Raw genomic sequence first — 16,601 nt, 5'->3', positions numbered from 1 at the left:
TCTATTACTATATGCCTTACCCTTTGCTTAGAGAAATTTGCTGAAAATAATGTGAATCTGACAGCACTACAACCCTCCTTTGAACTCCTTCCTTTGCACCAGCTGTCCCTCTTCCAGAAATGTCAGCGCAAACATGATTCTGAATTCTCTGTTCACCTTGAGCTGTAGGTAAGGTAGGAACAGTTACTTCATTGTTCCGTGGTCTCTGCATACCACTAACCAAAGCCATGGAGCTGCTACTGTGGTGTGAGCAACAAGGCATCCTCAGAAGGGAGGACAGACTGACCACCTCTACTTCTAGTTTTGTTATTAACCCAACACCCATTTTCACTCTCCTGTGCCTGTCTGCTCCGTTTTAAAGGCTGCAGATTATTGAACCTTATTTCAAAGATTGCTGGTTATTGTTACTTGCGTTGTTTAAAGCCCTGCTTCCCATTCCTGTCCCTCAAATCTAAACTAAACCTCCCTATCAGTGCAATTCATAGCTACAAGAGCTTTGGCTGAGGCTCTGCCTGCTGGTTTCTCAAAACAGCTGGGATAAAGTGGCTATGGAGGTCTATCTGAGGGGGTACAATACTGCTCCAGAAACAACTGTCTCATTAACATAAGCCTGTCTGTTTTCTGCCTCGTAGTCCTTTTGCTCAGAAAGGCTTGGTTTATGAATGAACAAATGTTGTCCTTGACTCGATACAGTTTTTTTTTTTTTAATCGTAAACGCTTGTTTCTGGCAATTGGGCCTCTCATTTGCGGGAAACAAGGGCATAATTATTCAGCTCTTGTGCATCACAAACTGCTGAGCATGAGGTATTAATGGAGTGCTTTGGTGCCACCATAGCTTAATAGCTACAGCTGCAGCATTGTGCTCTTGTTCGGCTGGGGTTCATGAAAAAGGGGGATGCAGATCATTAAGTTTTATGTTAAGAGTGATTTACAGATGTAGAAATAACAGTAGACTATGCTAGATGGACGAAGCACTTCTGATTTAAAAGGAGCCATTATACATTACACCAGCAGAGCTGTTATTCGTACTCGTAGCAGTACAAGGCCACCAGCACTGGTCCACCTCATTCAGCCTCTAATAATCTCAATAAAAGAAAGTTGTGTTAGTGTAATTGTGTGTGCTGGCAGGGCTGTACTGGAGGAGTGGGGGAATCATACCCTATTGTCACAGCTGGCTAGCAAATGTAATAAAAGGAAGCTGCAAACGGAGAATTTTGGCTAGCTACAGGCTTTGAGGAGATATACAGCTCCTACCTAGCCTGGTCTCTTCCCATCCACCTAGCTATTGCTTTAGCTCTGTTGAATGCTGAGATGCAAGTGGTGGAATTAAGAGGTAGGTGTTGCCCCAGCTCCACATGGGAAAGTAAAAGGAGGTATCTTCAGCCCTACCCTGAGACGTTCCAGCTGGGAGGCCAAGTTCTCTTCAGTAGGTGATGGAGGAAGAGGCACATCTAGGGGGCAAATCGGAGGGAAAGGGTAACCCCTGCACTCTGAGTCACTGCTGCTGTGAGTCACTCTTGCACTTCTCTTTCTTCATTGAAAACCCAAGGGAGAATGGCTGGGGATTAGGGCTAGTCCCATGCAAACAGCCTCCAAGACACACTGTGCTTTTCCCTGGGAGAATGATATTTACTCACTTTGGGCTGTAAAAATAAGTGCAGGATGAGTGCTGTCTGTAATTTGGTAGTCTGTCCTTGTATGCCTCAGGGTTAGGTGCCTCTGCGTCTACACCTGTGAGGATTTTTTTTTTCCCAAGGTTTCTAGGTCCTTGCTACAATTCCTCTTACACCACTTTGCTGCTGCTGCTCTTCCTGCACAAGCGCAAACATGTAAGAAACGAACAAGTGGTTCAGACATACTCAATTTAGCAATGACTCTACATTAGTGGCTTGGGGATATTCACCCCTGCGGGAAGAAATGCCCTAACACTCTGCTTGGCCTACCGCATTGTCCACACACCCACACCAGCTCCACTTCAAAAGCTGGCAGAGTCATCTCGTCTTTCTGGTAGCCCCTTCATCAGCCACAGAAACACGCAGGTGTTTCCTTCACCGCCACACGTTACTTTTTTCTACGCATACCCACAGAGGCAAAGCACCGAGCACTCGCTCTGTTCCTCTTCTCTTCTGCTATTCCCTCTCTACCCCAGGTGCTCGGTTTGATGCACAGCTGCCTGCCTACCTTTGCGCAGTCCTAGCGTGCAGGGACACCTCTCCGGAGTCACGGGCGAGAGGGGCTTGGAAGGTGACGTAGGTGGCAGTGCCTCTGTGCACCAGGCAGGGCTGACCTCATTTAAGGGCCAGTCAGAATAACCTGGGGGCTTTGTAGTGTGGCACTCAGACCCCTGCGCCTTCCTGTGTCACTTCACACCGCTGACTGAATCTCCTGCCACAGTGAGGAGGGCAGAACTGCTGCTAATGCTTTAGAGGTTGCAGTTTATTCCTTTCAAATGGTTTCTTGGTGCATTGCTGTTATTCTAGGTCTGTAAACATCTAAAGAGCATTATATGAAATCTACGATATCTTGGGCATTTTGAATTCAACTCAGTTCAAGCCAGGATTCGCAGAAGTGCATTTTAGTTGGAGTAATTTTATCTATGTCCTAATCCTTTCTTCTGTTTCAAAAGATCTGGGCCTCAAGCTCCGCCAGGGGAGGTTTAGGCTGAACATTAAGAAAAAGTTTTTCACCGGAAGGGTCACTGGCCACTGGCAGAGGCTGCCCAGGGAGGTGGTTGAGTCACCATCCCTGGAGGTGTTTAAGGGACAGGTGGACGAGGTGCTAAGGGGCATGGTTTAGTGTTTGATAGGAATTGTTGGACTCGATGATCCGGTGGGTCTCTTCCAGCCTGGTGATTCTATGATTCTCTGGCCTTCATGGCTGGCTAGTGCTCTTAAGGACATACCTGGCACTTAGCCAGTGACAAAACTGCTTTTGAAAATACCTTATGCACCTTCCTCTACAGTGGTAGCTCAGCAATATGCAAAACACAGGTGCTGCTGGAGGTACATCATGTTCAGGATGCGATATGAAAACATGAACCCAAGGAGCAGCACTGCTCTGAGCAGCTTGCTCAGGAAATGTCGGGCAGTGCTGCTACTCAAGTGGCTCCTTGATTTTAGCTTTTTCGTCTGCACTTTCTTTTCTAGTTTTGCCCTCTGTATTACCCACCATCCTCAACCCAAAAGGCAAAGTCCCTATCACACCACTGCCCGCAGCCAGAGTCCTGCCTTCAGCTACTCAACGCTGGCCTCTTTCCAGCCAAGCTCTCACAGCAGTACAGGAGAGCAATGCCAAAGATTTCGATACCTAAATTCTGCCTCCATGTAAAACCAAAAGCTTGTCTTAGCAGCCACCTTGCCCTAGAGGCAGGAAACTCCTGTGGGGCCGCAACTATTTTTTTTTTTTTGTTGTTCTTTTTTTTCCCTCCCCTAACTTTCAAGCTTCCTACCTGCGTGAAGTGCTGCTTCTGGGCATGGCCAGACAACTTCCATTTCACTGTCAGAGCAGCTCAGACAGAAGTTTGACAGCAGGCAAAAAGCAGACAGATTTTTTTTTTTGCCAGCTGCCCCAAGGCAGAGACGCTGGTGCAGGCAGGTGATGAGAGCTTGTTTGATACTTAATAAATTGCAAGTCATTAACCCAGTAAACCAGGGTAGGTATGAGACAATAAGAGGATAAAGCTACTTCATTAGATGTTTGTAAACACGGAGTTTGGGTGGGTTTCTTTTTGATGCAAGCTCCTGGATGGCAGGAACTCGCTGTATATTGGTCAGTGCCTAATTCCAAACAATGGCGCCTACTGGCCATGAGAAACCAGAGTGCTGACCCAGGGGAGGAGCCGAGGCTGATGGGCTCGGGGACAGGCAATATCGAAATAAACTCTGGAGAGCCAGCTGTGGGTAATCAGTGACCCCTAGAAGGGACAAACATAGGGAGGAGCAGCCAACAGCACTTACTGCTTTTCCTGTTTTCCAGCTGCCGTCGCTGCTGGAAAAACGTTGATCCTTCTCCAGGAGAGACAGAGGACAAGCACCAGTGTGACTTTCTGATCTGGTTCCATGTAGCAGGGTTAAACAAGCCCTTGGACCAGGGACTGAAATCAAGAGCTGCCTGGTTGCAGCGGGATGGCCTCCAAGTCCCAGCCCTGTATGTCTGCAGAGGAGTGTGAGGTACAGCAAGGGCACGGCCCCCACACCTGCACTCCAGTCTGAAAACTGAAGCAGCCCAAACAGGACGGGGGTGCTTAACAATACCCTAGAGCTTTGTGGCGAGAGCTCTCTCCTGTCACCTGGGTGTAAATCTGCAGGCAGAAAGAACAGAATGTGGGTCTCCTAGCAGGCCCTTTCACCAGTACCTGTTTCTACCCATCTCACACAACCAGCAGCACCTCCTGGATGCCAGCCCAGTGTCAAGCTCATCAGCAGGGCAGTAGAGCTCCAGCTTTCTTTGGCTTTCAGATGACACTCAATCTAAAAGCAGGTCTGTACTTTCGCACCTAGCCAAGGTCTCCGGCCAGCACCCAACCTCTCCGGCTCAGCAGCCGTGTTCTGCTCCATGCTGTCTCTAAGAACAGTGGAGCCCTGAGCAATTTTAAGTCAAACAGGGCAGAACATTTGGCAGCTGGATGCCATGTTCCGCGGCTTCTGGGTCAGGTGTAGTGCATCCTCTCACAGCTTTAGTGGAACATGAAAATCCCAGATGCAGGGTGTGAAGTACACACAGCAGGCAAGCAGAACGAAGAGACTTTTCTATCACTCCAGGCATGCCTGCCCTTTAAGTACTGACACCGCCAGAAACTGTTGATACCTGCCTGCATTTCTATTAGTGCATAATATGCTCCTATTAGTTCCTCCCCTCATAAGCTTTCTACTAATGTTTACAGCTGGCTTTTCCTTGTGCCCTTCTCTTTTTTCACACTAATAAGCTCCCAGTCCTCTTCCCTGGAGCACCACTCAATGCTTCCTCCCAACATACATTTCATTAAAACCATAAAAGTAAGTTGTCATTATCCTACAGTCCTGCCAGTCCCTCCATACTCCGCCCAGTGATTTGTTCCCAAAGCCTTTTAGAAGCAAGAAACCCCTTCCTTCACAGTTCACACAATGCAGAACACAACCATTTCAGAGCAACAGAAAAAGTGTGCAAGCCGTCACATAGCCTGCAGTGTCTTCATCCAGCATCATGGTCCTCAAGCTTTTCAAAGTCACCCTTGCTCTTTTTTAAAAAAAAGTTTCATTTCCCTCTCTCACCTTGTTTCTACCAGTTTCTACCTGACAAAAGCACTATTCACTCTCTAACTTATTTCAAGGCCAGAGCTCAAACATCAGGGTTTTTTTCTGCAATATGAAACAGTTTGTATCTATTTTCTTGTCCTAACATTTCCATTTTGATTTTCAGTAAAACTGAGCCCCAAACTCTACCTGTGTTGACTCAAAGGACATTCTACACTTATCCTGGAGCTGAAAAGGACAGATGACTTTTGGATAATATGATCAGAGACCAGCACAGCCACACACAAGGGCAAGCAAACAGCTTTTTCTGTTCTCCTACCTCTTGTCCTGCAGTTACAGGACATATTCTGACACTCCCCAGAGAGAAAGTAACCGCTTTTGTAGAGGAAGGAAGAAAACAAGCAAAACGACAATCTGATTCTCAAAGCCATTATATCATCCAAAGAGTGAATGTAGTTTATTTTTAAAACAACTGGAATCCCATATTTGACAGAGTTGCAGACAGATGGAGCTTTCAGAACCAGGTTGACACTGAAATAGACTTAAAACACTTTTGCTGGCAGAGCTACAGTAGTGAGGTGCCAAAGTCCCTGCCAGACAGAGCTGTCATTCAGAGACCTCTGGTAGAGTTGGTGGCACCAGCAAAACCTGTGCTTTTCTTGGTAGACTTGTTTCACAAGGAGGATTTGGGGGAAGCAAGGAAGCTTTGGCAGCAGAGGTGTCAGTTTTCCAGCCTGAAAGCATCCCACATTAAGAGCATCTGGTGGGTCTATGGACCTAGTACCGTCACAACATAATTCTTACGGTTATCAGACTGCATGAAATTCCTCCTAATGTTGGTTATTTTCCCCCACATGGTGACAAGTGTCATGGGAGGCTGCAAAAAAAGATGCTAGTGTAGTGCCAGGAGAAGGGACATGATTCCAGCAGAGTCGAAAGAGCCTTTTCTTCAGAGCAAGCTCAGGCTCCAGCTCCAATCCTTAGCAGGTGCTTTTCCCTCCTGCCACTGCAGCGCTAAAGAGCTCAGCTGCATTCACACTGAGTGCAGCAGAACATTAGTTTCCTACAGGATTGGCAAGAAGGGCTACAGCTTGTAGGAAGGTGCCTACCATCTATCTGAGGTGATATCTCAGGAGGTGAAGGAGAAATAGAGCACTTCTCTTTCCTTTGGGGGAACAGAAGAGGTTGTACCCTTAAATACCTAAAATGTCAGCCCCAGTTAAAGTCAGTATGTTGGTTTCCAAAATCCGTAGTTATGCCAGTCTTGGCAGGAGAACTGGTGATCAAGCACCCCACTGTGTGTGTACCTTCTTTTGCAGGTATTTTCACTCCAAGTGCCCAGAATGAAGTCTCTCGTCATTTATGTCCTTTGATCTGGTCCTGCGCTGGCAGGGCAAGGAAGCCTAAACTGTCATTGACTCTTGTTAACAGTGGATTTTTGGCTGACAATGTCTGCTCTCTCAAGCCAGAGAGCCCTTGAGGCATGATCAATTCAGGCTGTTAAAAAGAAAAAAGCAACCCATTTCTGACCAAACAAGAAATATGTCATCAGAAGGTACGGGGCAGAAAAGCAGGCCAAAGTTGGGCATTCTAAAGTAATAAGATATAGTCAATATTAAATTAACAACATTATAATTGCCTGTTATATAGTTCTATTTAAATAATCCTCTATATGAATGTCAAAGCAGTTTATCTTGGGGTGAATATATGCATCTTCGTCCACAAACAGCAGATTTTTGTGCTTTTGAATTCTTTTTTGCTCTCTGTTGCTGTAAATAGGACACTTATGAAAAGGAACAGCATGAATAATCACAGAACCTGTGCACCATGACGAGGGGGATTTCTACCTTTCCAGGTTATCTGCTTTGTTATTTTCATTTACTTACTCAAAATTTTTGCTACCTAGAGCAGTTGGCCAATTTCTCTTGTAAAAGAGTGAAAAAATAAATCAAAGTAAAGACACATATATTAGGATGAGAGAAAAAAATAAGGTGGCAACCAATGGCAACGTATGATGACCTACTATGAGGCACAGAGAATCTTCTGAAAGAACCATTAAGTCATTTAACAGTATTGATCAGAGTTTTAGACAAATAGAAAATGGCACAGCAGGCCAGAAAATGCTTTTTTTCCTCCAGATTTGACCTGCATAAATCCTACTTTTTGCTGAAACCTGCTGTTCGTTCATGCAATTGTCCCAACAGAAAAGACCAACTTATAAGCACAAGTTGTACTTCACAGCTAGACATGAAAGGGGAAGCAGTAAAGAGGAGTGCCCTGTGCTTCTCTTTTTTCCCTGCAAAGAATTTCTAGCTTACCAGAGATGGACTGCAAAAGAGAGAAAGAAAAAGGTGCCAAGAAGGCATTGATTCAGTCTTGCTGTTACATAGAACTTCACGACAAGACCCGGCGGGACAAAACTGAACTGTTCTTCCTGTCCAGGCTCCGGGCAGAATCTCCACAAGCATGGATTCCAAGAGGCAGAGCAAGGAACAAACCCCGTGTAAGAAAGAGAAGGAATCTCACTGCTCCATTCACAATGGGCTTTCCATAAACACTGTCAGACTGCAAAGAGAGTAATTTACAGGAAACGCATAGACTCTTTCTACAGAACAGGGTCTACAAATACCCATTTTACAAATTAGTATTTGTGAAAAGGGAGAAAAAAGATCCCACAAAACAACAAACACAAGTTCTTGGGTATATATTTTGCTGTATTTGGCAGAAGGAAATTTTAAGAATAATCTTTGACTGTTAATAACCTTTAAAACTTAATGGAGAAAAAACCCGAGTCTTCGTGTCCTGTTCAGGCTAACAGGGAGTGCTTGCAGTGGTGTATTCAAGTTCATAATTTTTGATGCTGGCTGATGTGATGTTAGAAGAAGTCCATGGTTCTGATAGAAAGAGGTAACAAAGACTTGAGTCAGCTTATCCAGGCACAAATCAGTTTGTAACAGTTCCTTTGTTGAATAGATCATCCTTGGAAGTTAAGAATCATGTAGAAATTTGCAGGATTTCCCTTTTGTAAACAGATGGAGGAAATCAGAAGCAATTTTTCCATCCCAGTGAAAGGAGAACCAAACGATTCTCCGAATAAGTTTTAAATGCGCTTATTGCAAATAATAACTTGTGAGATAGAAGTTGTCTTTCTCTGTAAAGCTCATAAAAATCAGGTTCTCTGCTATAAAATTCTTTGGGCAGAGGGGGGCAAAATAACTTTGGTTCAACATTGTTTTGCATAGGCATTCAAGAAGATCTTCAAAAGCTGCTGGCTGTCCAGGCTAGTAACAAAATACCCATGCTCTCTCCTCAGTAGTGGATGCTCATCTTTGGTATCCTATTTTGTAAGGCAGACGTCTTGCAGAGATGAAGGAGTCATACAGATGCATCTTTGAAAAGGAAGATAGAGTCACTCGTGTTGCCATAAACAAATTCATCGACTTGATTAAGGAACACACAGGATGGTAGGAGGTAGGGGAGGGAGAAGGGAAAGCACTGATACATTCACTACTTGATAAAAGCAAGTTATTTTTCTCTTGTAATTAGTTGTTAACAGCTGTGAGTACCTGTGATAGGCCTGTGTTGACAGAAAAAGTGGAATTATTACTTTGTGAGCAATTTTGAGCAACAAGAAACAGGAGGTTAATAAACCTAGGTAGACACTGCCCTGTGGCAGAAAACATAAATATTCATTTTGGGAAGCGTTCTGGCAGTTACTAAGCATGATACTTACTTGTGGACTGCGTGACGCAAGAAACCTTGTAAGAGGACCACATGCTTAAAACACAAAGGATCGTAGCTAGGAACCCGAAAGTCTGGATGAGAAAACAAACAAACCACAAATACTTACAGAACACTAGATGACACATGTTCCATGAATGTATGGATGCTCTTGTATATTCAGCAACACATTTTATGGCATTAACAGACCCCAAAAAAAGATTTTTTTACTCAATTCTGCCAATATACTAAAAGAAAAAGTTTCCTTAGTTTATTGGCAATTTATGTCTTGCCACAACAGTGGCTGAAAGGTAAACTGAGAATCATATGCAAGGAGGGAGAAAAAGCTGGACAGCAGCATAGAGTCTCGCCCCCTAGACTTCTCACAAGGGTTCTGCGATAAAGACCTTTCCTAACACCTCTGATTACTGCTCTCTTGCCGCCCCATTAAAACAAGTCTTTCCCTACCATCTGCCAAATAAACAAGTCAGGTAAGTCTTCTGCAGCATCAGGACTAAGTTTCTGCAAGCAATTCTTTACTCTGGAGGAGCTGTATTTCAGGTCCTGCTGCTGTGAAAATAGTGTTGCTCACACTCAGAAGTCATGCCTGTCTCCATAAAGGTCTCCAGCCAACAGAGGCAGAGAACACCTTGAAGTCCAGGACCCCAGTAGGTTTTAGCTCAGGAGAAATTATCTTGAACAGGGCTCTGTTCAGGAGCAGGAGGCATCAAAAGCCGAAGACTGGAGTGAAATCCTTTTGGTAAATTCTAGCTGCTACAACAGCCATTTGTCAAAATTCTTAATTCTTAATTCTTCCCCTAAACATGTTATTTCCTATGAGCTAAAGCAGGAGCCTTTGGCTTCCACTCTCTGACAGGACAAATACCCACTTTAGTGGTGAGTCTGCAGTCTCATTACAAAAAATATTTTTGTTGGCATTGTGTTACAGAAAGTTCACTGACACAAGCTAGAAGGTAGTTCACGCAAACAAGACAAGTCTGTAAGAAATAAAATTACAAGTAATAGATTTCCAACACTCTACTTAATATTGATTGCAATTTACAAGTGTCAAGACTAATAAACACAGTCTTACCGCTCCAGCCACAAGTCCTGTCAAATTGTAACTCTTGGATGCTGCTACAATTGATGCAATGAGAAGCAGAATTGTACCGATTAAATAATGAAGAAACTCCTGTAAAGACAAGCACAGTCTGCATCAGAAGGGAAACTTATCAGAAAAGTATTTCAATATGCCTCAGAATGAAAATAAGTTAGCAGTTACTCAAACCCAGAGGACAAAACACCAGTCAAAAGAAAATAAAAATTTAAAAGTTTAAAAAAACCTAAAAAAAAGAAAAAAGAGGAAAAAATCCTCACCTTGTGAGTGAGTTTTGTACCATACCACTCCTAAAAAGAGAGGGGAGGCCAATCTTCAGGTTTACTAGTGTCACTGGAACAAGATCTGCTTACTGGGTATGGATGCAATCCTTTCAATTCTACATGATACGTTATTGAGGGTGAAGCATCTATCTTTACTGCATCAGGAACGCACCTTACTCCAAGACACAGTTCTGGAGGAAGAAAAAAGCCTCAAGGGCATATTTCTTTAGCTTCTATGAAATAGTAATATATAGCAGCAAATAGTGTAAGAGGAAAATGGAATCTTCCTACCTCTGATCATCTTAGCAAGTAAGCAGTGGATCTACTGCTGGATTTACTGACAACCTACATCAACCGAGAGTGGAAACAGGAGGGAAACCATCAAAAGTACAGCTACGCAGCCACTCATAACCAACAGCCCAGCTTCTAAGCCATAAGTATGGCTGCAGCTGTCCTGCAGTAAAACACAATGCCATGGTTTTTTTCTGAGAGCACAATGAGGCACTGCATTTAAGCTCTTCTCTAGCTTAATGAGTATCCATCTGTCCAAGAATCAATTTTACCTTGTTATAAGCAGGGGTTGTCTGTGGATTTAGATTTTGAATCCTCATGAAGCTTATGGTAACCAGTATGTGTGTTTGCAGACTGAACATAGACTCATAGAATGGTTTGGGTTGTAATGGACCTTAAAGACCATCTATTTCTAACCCTCTGCCATGGGCTGTTTCTTTTGCATGGTGGGGTGGGCAGGAGGGCATCTGCTTACTTTATCTGTGTTGCAGCACTAGCATGAGCCACGCAAATGCCATGTATAAGGGAAAGGTGAGAGTCTGTCTCAAACTGAAGGAGAAAGAATATAATCCCAAAATGAAATCGTTCAAGGAAATCCCTGAAGAGAAATAGTCTATCATACCCTACCACACCACACCACAGTTTACCTCTGCTCAGGTGTTTATGAACAGCTGAGGAGGATCTTTACCTTAAAGTAGGCTCTGAGACTGTGACTTACTTTTCTCATTTGTAATCTTGTTTCAGGTAATCAAATTCTTGACGCTTACTTTTGCTAGAATAAATTACTTCTATAAGGAAGCTTCTCTGGCTAATCCACGATGCAGCAAGCAAATTAGGTACATCATTGCCTCCTTAGAGACACCAAATAAAGCAGTGTACACAGGGCACTACTTTAGAGGATTCTGAAGGACGGGAAAAGGTGCAAAAGAATCATCAAAGGCTAAATCAGGTGGAGAACTAACCTCTAGCAGGGCTGGGAGAATGCCCCTCTGAAGAAATATTTCTCTGCTTTAAAAGGTGCCAGTGCTGAACAACCTCTTGAACCACGGTGACTTTCCTGACTGGAAATCACACCCCTGACTGCAATGCAGAGATCCTGCCAGGAGACTCAGCCAAACACTAGCTGTAGTTTCCCAATGTCCCTTACGGGTCTTCCTATTCTGTTCTAAAGATACTTAAATACATAACTAAAAAGGAGGTTGGTTGTAAAAGAGCAGCAATGTTCAAGCATCACCTTCCACAAAGCTATCTGAAGCTGCGCAGCAACGAACTGCAGTGCCTTAAATTAGTGACTCTGAAGCATTCAGGAATGATTAACTGCACAACAAACACCAAAATTAGCCTATGCAGAGATCAAAATGGCATAGTCTTGTTACAGGAACGCATATATTAAATGCTGCTTTGTTAAGCTGTCATTTATTAGCTTATTTCAATCTGTGCACCTGTTTTATCTCTAGATAAAGAATTACTTTCTAGAGACACATAGTGGTGATATACATTTGAAAAAATAAAAAGATGTGCAAGTCTAAGCATATTCTTCAGCTAAAAAGAAAAGGAAAACTAAATTTTTCTTTCTGGTTAGAACTAGATGGATGGACAAACTGTCATCTTAGATCTGTAAACTACTTACACAGCTTCCATTAAATGGCATCTAAGGACCTCTTGGATTTCAAAATTCCTCTGTATCTCTCCAGCTGGCTTTCCAATCCCTTTGGTCCTGCCTCTGTGGAACTAACATGTGACTATGTGTGAAGGAGACATGTTCTAAGAGGTTATCAAAATTTGCCATCCCACGCTAGGACACTACTGTTAGCTGACCTGACCCAAAGCTACTGAGGAAGTTCAGGTCTCACATTTTCTGTGCTGCTTGCTAGTTCTCTTCTACTATATGAGAGATGGATGTGGAGAGGAAATGTGGGAATGAGACAGGAACATCCTGCAGGATAACCTAGGAATGGCCAGGCTATGGCAATCAGGCTGAGGCTCTTTTTCCTTGCTATTGTTTAAGTTACCTAAAACCGTACCAAAAAAAGACACATTTGACTTAAATAGCACTCGTAGACTTTATTTTGGGACAGGATATAGAACATGAATTCTAATGCTATGATTCAGTACTTTAGCAATACCTTAACTGCTATAAACAACCTGAGCTATGACCCATGTGTTGAAGTCTGATAATCAGTAGCTTTTTTTCAGTTGTCTCAGAATAACACTATTGTCTTCCATGTATTAAATCTGGATTTATATCTAAAGATTTATATGTAAAGGAGGGCAGGATCAGACCTAAATCAGGTAAAAAACATCTGCTGAACTGAATACTAATAACAAAAGCAAAAAAAAAGTAATTGTTTACAAAGCAAAAAAAGAGTTATGGGAAAGACAGTCTATCATTGTGTGATAGCACAAGAAAATGGACTAAGTAATCGAGACACGAACTCACAAGAGAGGCAAGGAACCCAGGCTATCTAAAAGGCTTACCGCAAGTGGCCAGCTAACGCAAGTGAGCTTCCTGTAGACTCTGAAAATGTGGATAATGTAAAAGAACAAAATCATAACCAAGTCGCACATAGTGACAATCTGGAAGTAGCTGTATGCACTGTAGTTAGTCCATGGGGAATTATTTACACTTATGAATCCAACCAGCAGTGCGATCTGAAAGACAAAAGGCACATTAAAGATACTTACAATGGTGCTCAGAGGACTGTGGAGATGATTTTAAGCACAACAAAACAGTACTTAGAAATAGAAGACAACCATCTTGTGTAAATTGGATAGTCCTAATAAAATGGAGGATAAAGTAACAAGCATGGCAACAATGTTTTAAAATTTGCTCTTAAATGAGCTAAAACAACCATTAAGAGTGTGGAAAGAGCTGCCTGGCAAGTAGAAAGCAGCAGTTTCAGCCTGAAGAATCCAACCTGAAGAAGTCTCTATGTACAATACAAGAGGTCTCAAACAGTGAAGAGGCATTGAAGGCCTGAAGCTGCACCACTGACTGAAGCATTTAAACCCCATGGACTTTCCAAAGGAAAACACTGAGAGCTGTAAAAATGAAGGTGCCTGTGATCACATGCACCTTTACTTCCATTTAGTGAAATTTCTCACATGCAAAATTGGAGGACTAGGCTGAAACTGAGCTAACAGTTTTACCCTTCATTTTCTACCATCTACAGGGCAGGAGTATTATCTGACAATAAGGTAGCATCATAACAAATAATATAAACATTTGGAGGAATTGATTAATTCACACCACTCCTAATACAATAGTTACAAAGTTTTAATATGTTAACATTGTCACATAAAACTATAAAGCATTACTGTAAACTTCTTTCAGATGTAGGCTTGCAAAGGACAAAAGCTATTTTACTTTTAAATCTAAAGCTATTTCTTTATTTTACTAATCTTGCTGCTTCTACAAGGCCAGCTAGCCTGGGTGATAAATCTACAAAGGATATTACAGACTTCGTCAATGCATGCTTTCAGTCACTGTATTTTTCAGTTGATCCAAAATCAGCCAGGAGCAGTAATGATTCACATTTTAAGTATTTCTCCAAGACATTAAAAACTATCTGAGGAAGCCAACACTTCAAGACTGCACAATCCTTTCCTGCACACTCATCTTCCAAACTCCTAACCAACATCATCAATTATTAGAATAATTTCCTTAAGATTAAAAGGGGAAAAAAGACCCAACACCCAAACAACATAGCTTAGATTCCCTCTGCTCTAATTTTAACTGAGTTTCACCTGCTGGCTAAACATTTGCATCCTCAAGGGCAACTACAAGCTCTTTACACACATAACAACATGACAAGAAGCTCACAAGAACTTGCCATCTTGGCCACACTCTATCCAAACGGCCACATCAATGTTGTGGTAGTGAACAGACTCAAAAAGGTGGCTCCAAAGAGAAAAGTCAATGATGCAGGATCCTTCCCCACACAAGTGGCTAAGCTGTTGTGATATTTGGACCACCTGCATGTTTTTTGTACTGTGGTCGTCCAAGTGGTTGATATTAGCATTGCAAATGATGCTTAGTCCAAGCCAGTAGGAGGCTTCTGCACTAGAATATGCCTATATCTCCTCCCACCTTTGGAACAGATACAGAGTAGGGAAGATAGAACTTTGCAGGACTACATCCTGCTCAATGCTTCTCAAGAATGAAGGTCACACATGCCTTTGAAAATGCATGATACCGCTCAGGCCCTTTATCCCCAAGTATGTTCCTGCTCTGTGGTTTGGGAGTGTAGCATCATAACAGCATCCTGCATGTTTAGTACTTCTGTCTGTATCACATTGGTGCTCTGGGTCTCACAGCTTAGCGACTGGGAAATCCTAAATACATGAAATCTTGTATCCTGTACATGGCAGAGCTTTCTGAGAAAAATTTCTTGGAAGGCAATGAAGCAATGCTCTCCACACTTCAGCATTTAAAGACTTCTTACCCAGTTCTCCAGTTCTGAGATAATTTTAATATAGTTTTGCCCAATCTATGTCTACAGGTCTACATTAAGCTCTGGTTCCATGAGGGTCCACAGTCTTTGTTATCTTCTCCTTCCCACCCTGATTTCGTTCTCTGTCATGCACTGTCTTCTCCACTCATCTGTGCGGAGTCATCTCAATGTACTAAGCTAGCAGAAAACTGAACCACTAAAAAAACCAAATAGCTGTACTCTTACTCTGCCACCACACAAGGCAGGGTCAGGTGAGACAGGACGTGTGAGGGAGAAGCTAGGACTACAAGGGAAAGGATAGGAAGGACTCAGCAGGCAGGATGGCAGCATCCAGTAACCATACTGGCTCAGGCTGCTGCAAAACATACCTCTCGGTTCCTTGAATCTTACATCAGTTGAGCAAAGAGTCATCTGACTTAGCTGTTGAATAACTTGAACAATCAGAAGATCAGCAAGTCATTTACCCTACAATCTAGGAGAACACTTGAAGAGATGCAAGACACGCAGGTATTATTTTCATGAGAAAATCAAAACTAAATTTAATTAAATTTCATTTTACAAGAAGACTCAACAAGAAGTAATAGTAAATGTTGAATCTAGCTCTTGGATAAAAGTGAGATGAGGAAAACACCTCTCTAACCAACGAAGTCTAAAAGAGGTCTCCCTTAATTCAGATGCCTTCATAATAATCAGTTCTCAGTTTCAATTACACTGTACAAATCAAGGAGGAGTGCTAATTCACAGAAATACAAAATCTGTCTGTTGGCTCATTTCATGCTTGAATCACTAACTTCAACTACTTTTTTACTGTGTACAAAGGCTAAGAAGGATTGGATCCTTGAAGTACAACCACAAATGATAAGAAACACTGGTAAAAAAATCCTCTAGTTTAAACTAGACCCGGTTCTTTCAACTTCATGGAAGCATAAATGTTTTTTTGGGTTGTATTCACTTAAGAGGTATAAAAAATTGAGAAGAATGTGAGCCATGCAAGGACAAGGTCAGAAAAATAATCTGAGGTGTTAGACTCAGAAATAAGAAAATACAAGGTACCAACCAGTCAGAGAAGAATCTGCTCAGCTCCTAAGAACAGGGTAGAAATGTGTATTTGAACAAACACACGTTTCATTTCAATTAAATTTCAATTCAATTCAATTCACAATTAAAACAATTCCAAAAACAATAAGTAGAGATTCTCCCTTCTTTGGTTTCAGATCTGCCTCAGCACACAGGGAGGAAGAAATCACTGCATGGCAAGAGGTATTTCTTTCAAAGATTTCCTTTGATAGCACAGATTTCACAACATGAGATTTACATGCAATCTCTGAAGAGTGTTATCTAATCACACGTAATGCTGTTTCACAGGACAAGTGCAAAGGGGACTGTGTTGACAACTTTATATAAAGCCATACTGTGTTGGCCACACTGCATTGCCTGCATAGCTAACAGGTACTGTCAGAGTTTAAAGCTCATCTATTGAACAAAAATACTAAAAAAGGCAGGAAACAGAATCACACAAGATTAC

The 16,601-nt window shown here is 42.4% G+C and overlaps 1 protein-coding gene across 2 annotated transcripts in view; it reads right to left on the bottom strand.

Annotated features, from left to right (window-relative positions):
- Window positions 1-7,370: 7,370 nt before the first annotated feature.
- CMTM7 (CKLF like MARVEL transmembrane domain containing 7) overlaps window positions 7,371-16,601 on the bottom strand; it is a 28,411-nt gene continuing 19,180 nt past the window's right edge. For both annotated transcript variants that reach the window (XM_069860082.1, XM_069860083.1), the window contains 4 exons: window positions 13,101-13,274; window positions 10,045-10,143; window positions 8,965-9,046; window positions 7,371-8,620 (listed from right to left, as the gene is read on the bottom strand). In XM_069860082.1, the coding sequence (XP_069716183.1) occupies window positions 8,607-8,620; window positions 8,965-9,046; window positions 10,045-10,143; window positions 13,101-13,274 (369 nt within the window). In that variant the 3' untranslated portion in view covers window positions 7,371-8,606. The remainder of the gene's footprint in view (window positions 8,621-8,964; window positions 9,047-10,044; window positions 10,144-13,100; window positions 13,275-16,601) is intronic.

This window comes from Phaenicophaeus curvirostris, chromosome 6 (genome assembly GCF_032191515.1).
Source record: "Phaenicophaeus curvirostris isolate KB17595 chromosome 6, BPBGC_Pcur_1.0, whole genome shotgun sequence".
Lineage (NCBI taxonomy): Eukaryota > Metazoa > Chordata > Aves > Cuculiformes > Cuculidae > Phaenicophaeus > Phaenicophaeus curvirostris.
This window is presented reverse-complemented; position numbering and strand designations above follow the sequence as displayed.